General features: G+C 36.0%; 1 protein-coding gene across 1 annotated transcript; it reads left to right on the plus strand.

The window, feature by feature from the left end:
- Positions 1-950: 950 nt before the first annotated feature.
- Positions 951-2,036, plus strand: LOC102773240 (olfactory receptor 9K2). Its single transcript, XM_006762687.1, has one exon. It carries the CDS (start codon positions 1,080-1,082, stop codon positions 2,019-2,021), a length of 942 nt encoding a protein of 313 aa, XP_006762750.1. The 5' UTR covers positions 951-1,079; the 3' UTR covers positions 2,022-2,036.
- The last annotated feature ends 5,911 nt before the right edge of the window (positions 2,037-7,947 follow it).

The raw sequence follows: 7,947 nt of genomic DNA on the forward strand, positions 1-7,947 counted from the left end.
TGAGTGCTAATAATTTTTATGTTTGGTTGTACACAACTCTTATCTTAGTGAGAATGTAAGTTACATCAGAACCCAAAGTTTCCACTACTCACAAGAACTCATTATACCTTGTAAGTAATTTTTAAATTCAGTGGCTTACTTTATTTTTGCTGGTACTCTAAATTAAGTCTTCAAAGTTAAACTTTGCTAAATTAAGTCTTCAAAGTTAAACAAAGTTAAATTTTGCAACCTCTAATATCTCCAAACCCAAACATCAAAATTGTTTCCCAAATGTCATTTATTAAACTACTTAGAGGCCCGGTGCACGAATTCATGCACCAGTGGGGTCCCTCAGTCTGGCCTGCAGGATCAGGCTAAAACAGGCTCTCCGACACCCCCCAAAGGGTCCTGGATTGCAAGAGGGCCCAGGCCAGGCCGAGGTACCTCACTGGTGCATGATCAGGGCGAGGGAGGGAGATGGGAGGCAGTCCAGCCAGGGAGGGACCGTGTGAGGGCTCCAGCGTGTGTCTGGCCCATCTCACTCTGCTCCAATTGGCCAGACCCCAGCAGCAAGCTAACCTACCAGTCAGAGCGTCTGCCCCCTGGTGGTCAGTGCACATCGTAGTGAGTGGTTGAGCAACCTTAGCATATCATAAGCTTATTATGCTTTAATTGGTTGAACAGATGACCTGACTACCGGACACTTAGCACAGTAGGCTTTTATTATATAAGATTTGTTCTCTCTTCCAATCAGTGCTTCATGACATAGAATTTATACATAAATCATGAGTCATCAATATACAGAGAAGTGATAGTTGCAAATGTGAACGACGTTTGGGTGGAATGACATTACATTAGCCTCACAGGAAAAGATCTAATCCCACTTCTTATAAGAATTAAAACATAAAATTAACCATTTGATTCATTATCAGTTGGAATTGTCTTAAAGGTAAGTCATCATAACTTTATAAGGTTAAAATGAATAATGACTTTAAAATAGCTTTGTGAATCCTAATGCTTAAACAGATTATTTGTATCTAGGATCAAAGCCAAGGGTTCATTTATTTATTTTGCCTTGTGCCTCTCAGCAGGTTTCTGCCATGGGTGACAAGGGAACAAGCAACCACACAGAAGTGACTGACTTCATTCTCATAGGCTTCAAGGTCCGCCCAGAACTCCACATTCTCCTCTTCCTGCTATTTCTGTTTGTATATGCCATGGTCCTTATAGGAAATGTTGGGATGATGGCCATTATTATGACTGATCCCCGGTTGAACACACCAATGTATTTCTTCCTAGGCAACCTCTCCTTCATTGATCTCTTCTACTCATCTGTTATTGCACCCAAGGCCATGATCAACTTCTGGTCTGAGAGCAAGTCCATTTCCTTTGCAGGTTGCATGACCCAGCTCTTTCTCTTTGCCCTCTTCATTGTGACTGAAGGATTTCTCCTGGCAGCCATGGCTTATGACCGCTTCATTGCCATCTGCAACCCACTCCTGTACTCTGTCCAGATGTCAACACGTTTCTGCACTCAGTTGGTGGCTGGTTCCTATTTTTGTGGCTGCTTCACCTCAGTTCTTCAGACCAGCATGACACTTACTTTATCCTTTTGTTCTTCTCGGGTCATTGACCACTTTTACTGTGATGCTCGTCCACTTCAGAGAATATCTTGTTCTGACCTCTTTATCTATAAAATGATTTCTTTTTTCTTATCCAGCATCATTATCTTGCCTACTGTCATAGTTATTATTGTTTCGTATATGTATATTGTGTCCACAGTTCTAAAGATACACTCCACTGAGGGACGTAAGAAAGCCTTTTCTACTTGCAGCTCTCACTTAGGAGTTGTGAGTGTACTGTATGGTGCTGTCTTTTTTATGTACCTCACTCCTGACAGATTTCCTGAGTTGAGTAAAGTGGCCTCCTTATGTTACACCCTAGTCACCCCCATGTTGAATCCTTTGATTTACTCTCTGAGAAACAAAGATGTCAAAGAAGCTCTAAAAAAAATGCTAGAGAAGAAAAATACTGTTCTTTGATTATTATTTCTCTTCCGCCAAAGGTGCTGTGGCTATTTCTTGCATGCTCCTTATGGCCATTAAGAAAAGTTATTCTTCTGAACATCCTAAAAGTGTTATCAGTAGCATTTTCAACAGAGATTACACTTCCCATTATTACTTTTTCCTTTTCCTCTGAGACATGGTTAATTTTGAACACCCTCATTACAGGAAATGTTCAGGATGTTAGAGAAGCATTCTTCAGGATGAACCCTCCCACTGATTTCAAATAATGTTTTATTTCACAGAATTGATTTCTATTTATTTTTATGGCATCCTGCTTTACACTCTTTATATTTTATTATAATGTTTAAACAATATTTTGTCTGATGTTTGTCTTTGGAATTGCTTCTCCACTTATATTGATAATTGACAATAATGCCCAATTTATTTTTTTAAATATTTCTCAATTTTATAACTAGTTTCTTTACTGTGTTAAGCGGCCATTGAAATTTCACTTTGAATCAAGTATTTATATGTGTTATATTGAGAGAAAAGAGTAAGAAGAAGAATTGGATAATAAGTAATCTTCACTATATACATTAACTTATAAAACTGTATATTGAATGTGGCAGGTATTGTGGAGTGCTCTGAGGCACTGCTAGTTGCTGAATTCTAATATAAAGAACTAAAGTGGGAGATAAAAATTGGCAAACATTTTTGAGCAATAATTCTTTGGATTTATATCTTCATAAGTTTTTGTGTTAATTATTGTAAGAAATATTTAATATTGTTATAGAAGCAAGCCAGTAATCAAAATAGACTGTGATCCAAATTTACTCATCTATGCCTTTGAAGGTTTATTTATTTTATTAATTTTATGTTCTGGCTTTATAATAGTCTCAGATATACATGATCTCATTCTTTAGGTAGCTTACAATTTACTGTGAGAGTTACATCCTTGGACAGACAATTAAAACCCAGAAATGTGTATGCCAAAGATAATAGAGACTGCAAGGTGGAGTGCCTGAGAGCAGGTGGTTGGTAATCAAGGAAAATCTTTAGGACTCTGTGAAAAATGTATGTAAAGGGGATAGAAATTGAGTCAGGGAAACTGCCATGTCAGTTTTATTATTGATGTGTGCTTAGAGTACGTCTGTAAATGAAAAAAGACTAAATTGAAAAATTCAGGTAAAATACACAGAACATATTAACTAATTAATAGGAGGAGAGTATGCTGAAAAGATTGTCTCTCACCCTTTTTTAACTTGAATGGTGTGTGTGGTGATGGTACAAACAGATAAACACTAATGGAATTCTCACCAAACTAGGAATAGGGAGGAATTTCCTCAACTTGATAAAACATCTACAAAAAATCCAAGATCATATTTTTGAAAGCTAATATAATCTTTTAAAAAATATATATTTTATTGCTTTTTTTTGAATATAATCTTTAATTGTGAGAAACTGGAAGCTTTCTCACTAAAATTAAGAACAAGCAAGAATGTCCTCACTCACCACAACTTTCAACATCCTATCGGAAGTCTTACTAACATAATAGACAGGAAAAGAAATAAGTGTTGTGGGTTGAATTATAACTTCCAAAACTTGTATGTTGCAACCCTAGCCCTCCAGCACTGCAGCTTGTGATTATATTTGGAGAAAAGGCCTTCAAAGAGGTCATGAAAATAAGGCTGTTGGTGGGCTCTAGCGCTATCTGACTGGTGTCTTTATGAGGGAGGAGATTGTGACACACAGGGAGACACAGGGGTGACTGCACTGAGGTATGCCAATGTGAAGAGGGAGCAAACAAGGAGAGAGGCCTCAGAGGAAAACAAATCCGGGGGCACCTTCATCTTGGACTTCAGTTTCTAGAACTGTGAAAGAATAAATTTGTTTTTTAAACCATCCAGTCTGTGGTATTTTGTTATGGCAGTTCTAGAAAACTAATTATAAAAAAGTATACAGAATGGGAAGGAAGAAATAATACGGACTTTGTTCACAGATGACATAATTGTGTGTGCAGAAAATCTGAATGAACTGACAATAAAACTCCAGAAACTAATAAGGGATTTTAGAAAGGTTGCAGGATATATGGTTAACATACAAAAGTCAATAGCTTTCTCTGTGCCAGCAATGAGCGAGTGGAATTTAAAATGAAGACACAGTTACATTTGTATTATAACTCCTCAAAAATAAAATACTCACGTGTAAATCTCATAAGTATGTACAAGATCTACAGGAGGAAAACTATAAAACTTTAATGGAAGCTATCTAAGAAGATCTAAATATAAATGGAGAGACATTTTTGTTTATGAAGAGAAGGACTCAATACCAAGCTGTCAGTTCTTCCCAACTTGATCTATACATCCAATGCAATCCCAATCCAAATCCCAGCAAGTTCTTTCGGATGTTGAGAAACTTTAGATATTGAATCTAAATGTTGTATGCAGAAGAACTAAAATAATCAATACAACACTGAAGGAGAAGAACAGAATCAGAAAACTGACATAACACAACTTCATGACTGACCATATAGCCACAGTAAGACCATGTGGTATTGGTGAAAGAATAGAAAAATAGATCAATGAGGCAGAACAAAGGGGATAGAAATAGAGCCACATAAATATAGTCAACCGATCTTTTATAAAGGAGCAAAGAAAATACAATGGAGAAAAGATAGTCTTTTCAACAAAGAGCACTGGAACAACTGGGCATCCACATGCAAATGTGAAGTAGGTATAATCTTTATACCATTCAAGAAAATTAACCCAAAAGGATCATAGACCTAAGTGTAAAACAAAACTATAAAACATCTAGAAGATAACATAAAAGAAATCTAGATGATGTTGGATATGATAATGCCTTTTTGATACAATACCAAAGGCATAATCCAGGAAAGACATATGAATAAGTTGGACTTCACTGACACTAAAAACTTCTGATCTATGAAAGACATTGTCGAAGAATGAGAAGAAAAGACAAACATTTTCAAAAGATATATCTGAAAAATAATATAAAAATATGCAAGGGAACTCTTAATACTCAACTATAAGAAAACAAACTACCTGATTAAAAAATAGACCAAGACCTCAATAAACACCTCACCAAAGAAGATATGCAGAAGGCAAATAAACACACGAAAAAAAAGTGTTCCGTGTTATATGTCATCAGGGCATGCAAATAAAACAATGAGATACCACTATGCACCTATCAGAATGGCCAAAATCCAGGACACTGACATCATTAAATGCTGACAAGCATGTGGAGCAACAGGAACTCTCATATGTAGCTGGTGCGAATTCAAAATAGTACAGCCACTTTGGAAGACAATTTGGCAGTTTCTTGCAAAAACTAAACATAATGTGACTATATGATTCAGCAATTATGCTGCTTTGCATTTACCCAAAGTTTATGTCCACATGAAAACCTTCACAGAGGTGTTTAAAGCAGCCTTATTCACAATTATCAAAATTTGGTATAACCAAGATGTTCTTCAGTAAGTGAATAAATAAACATAGTATATCTAGACAATTATTCAGCACTAAAAAAGAGCTATCAAGCTGTAAAAAGATGTGGTGGAAACTTAAATGCATATTACTAAGTGAAAGTGTACAACTGGAAAAACTACCTATTATATGAGTCCAACTATATGACCATTCCGGAATAGTCACTAGGGATTGTGGGGCGTAGGAAGAGTTAAATAGGCAAAACACAGAAGAGTTTCAGTGCAGTGAAAAGACTGTGCTTTTTAATCCACTCATCTACAGATGGACACTTGGGCTGTTCCAGACCTTAGCTATTGTAAATTGCACTGCTATGAACACAGGGGTGCGTATATTCTTTCTGATTGATGTTTCAGGTTTCTTTGGATATATGTCTAGAAGTGGGATCACTGGGTCAAATGGCAGTTCCATATTTAATTTTTTGAGGAATCTCCATACTGTTTTCCATAGTGGCTGTATCATCTGAATTCCCATCAGAGTGTACTAGGGTTCCCTTTTCCCTATATCCTCACCAGCACTTGTCATTTGTTGATTTGGTGATGATAGCTATTCTAACAGGTATGAGGTGATATCTCATTGTTTTAATGTGCGTCTCTCTGATGATGAGTGATTTTGAGCATTTTTTTCATATGTCCCTTGGCCTTCTGTATGTCCACTTTGGAGAAGTGTCTATTTAGGTGTCTATTTAGCCCATTTTTTAAATTGGATTGTTTGTCTTCCTTTTGTTAAGTTGTATGAGTTCCTTATATATTTTAGAAATTAACCCTTTATCAGATGTATTATTGGCAAATATGTTCTTCCATGCAGTGGGCTCCGTTTTCATTTTGTTGATGATTTCTTTTGCTGTGCAGAAGATTTTTATTTTGCTGTCCTCCCACTTGTTTATTTTCTCCTTAGTTTCTCTTGCCCTAGGAGAGGTAGCAGTAAACACATTGCTATAAAGGATGTCTGAGATTTTGCTGCCTATGGTTTCTTCTATGATTTCTATGGTTTCACAGCTTACCTTTAAGTCTTTTATCCATTTTGAGTTTAGGGGGACATCTGTAATACTTTCAACTATAAAGATAACTTTTTTAAAAAAGAAAATGCTCCATATAATATCATAATTATGGATACATGTCATTATGCAATTGTCCAAACCTACAGAATATACAATTCCAAGCATGAACCATGAAGCAAACTATGGATTTTGAGTAATGATAATGTATCAACCAGGCTCATCAATATTAGCAAGTATAATCTGGTGGAGGATGTTTATAATGTGGGAAGCTTTGCATGTGTGGGGTCAGGGTATATACAATAAATCTCTGTACCTGCCTCTCTTTTGCTGTGAGCCTTAAGCTTTTCTAAAAAAAAACTAAAGCCTTAATTTTAAAAAAGAAAAAGAAAAAATGAGCTACTACTACATACCTATTAGAATGACCTAAATCTGAGCATACCAAATGCTGACAAGGATGTGGCGCAACAAACAGAAATCTTCATCAGCGCTAGGTGAATTCAAAATGGTATAAATACTTTGGAAGACAGTTTGCATTTTCCTACAAAATTAGGCATATTCTTACAATGTGATTCATCAAATACCGTTTCGGTATTTACTCAAAGGAGTTGAAAACTTATGTTTTCACAAAAAGCTGCACATAGTGTATAACAGCTTTATTCATAATTTCCAATGCTTGGAAGTAACCAATATGTTTTTTAGTAGGTAAATGGGTAAGTAAACTGTGGTACATCTAGACAATGGAATAGTATTCAGCACTAAAACAAAATGAGCTATCAGCTTTGAAAAGACATGGAGGAACCATAAACCCATGTTATTAAGTGAAAGAAGCCAACCTGACAAGACTACACACTGTATAATTTCAACTATATGATATTTTTTCAGCTATTTCTATATTTTTGTTCTTGTTTCCTTTTTTATTTTTTTAATGATTTTGCTGGGATATTTTGTTGAATTCTGTTAGCTCTGAGAAGCCTCTGATGTCACTTCTCTTATGCGGTTATACTGCTGTCTTCCCCTAATCATTTTGTTGAGTGATGTGCCTCTGTAGGTTTCTTACCCAGCAGATAGCCTCCACCAATCTTTTATTTTAAAATAAGGCAAATATTATCTTACTAATAAAATATACAATCCAAAATTGACATTATAGTCAAATACTAGTTTCAGAATAAATTATGCAAAAATGAAAAACACATAAGAAAACAATAATATTGTGTCAAACAGTTTTAACACATTGCACATAATTTTTTTCAAGAAAAACAATTTTAAATCCTATCTAATAAAGATGGAATATGCCTGTTGACCATCACTTCACAACAAAGATGGTGGCACTCGCAGCCAATAAGGAGGGAATATGCAAATTAACATGACAAAGATGGCGGTGGCCTTCCTGGAGTGAAGGCAGGAGGTGACTCTGGGCCCTAGAGCAAAGGTGGGAGGCGGCTCCTGGCCCCAGAGGGAAGGT

The sequence above is a fragment of the Myotis davidii genome, unplaced genomic scaffold (genome assembly GCF_000327345.1).
Source record: "Myotis davidii unplaced genomic scaffold, ASM32734v1 scaffold518, whole genome shotgun sequence".
Taxonomy (NCBI): domain Eukaryota; kingdom Metazoa; phylum Chordata; class Mammalia; order Chiroptera; family Vespertilionidae; genus Myotis; species Myotis davidii.

Bases quoted from the DNA above. Each gene is read 5' to 3' on its own strand.
- LOC102773240 (XM_006762687.1), top strand. From the start codon at position 1,080: ATGGGTGACAAGGGAACAAGCAACCACACAGAAGTGACTGACTTCATT.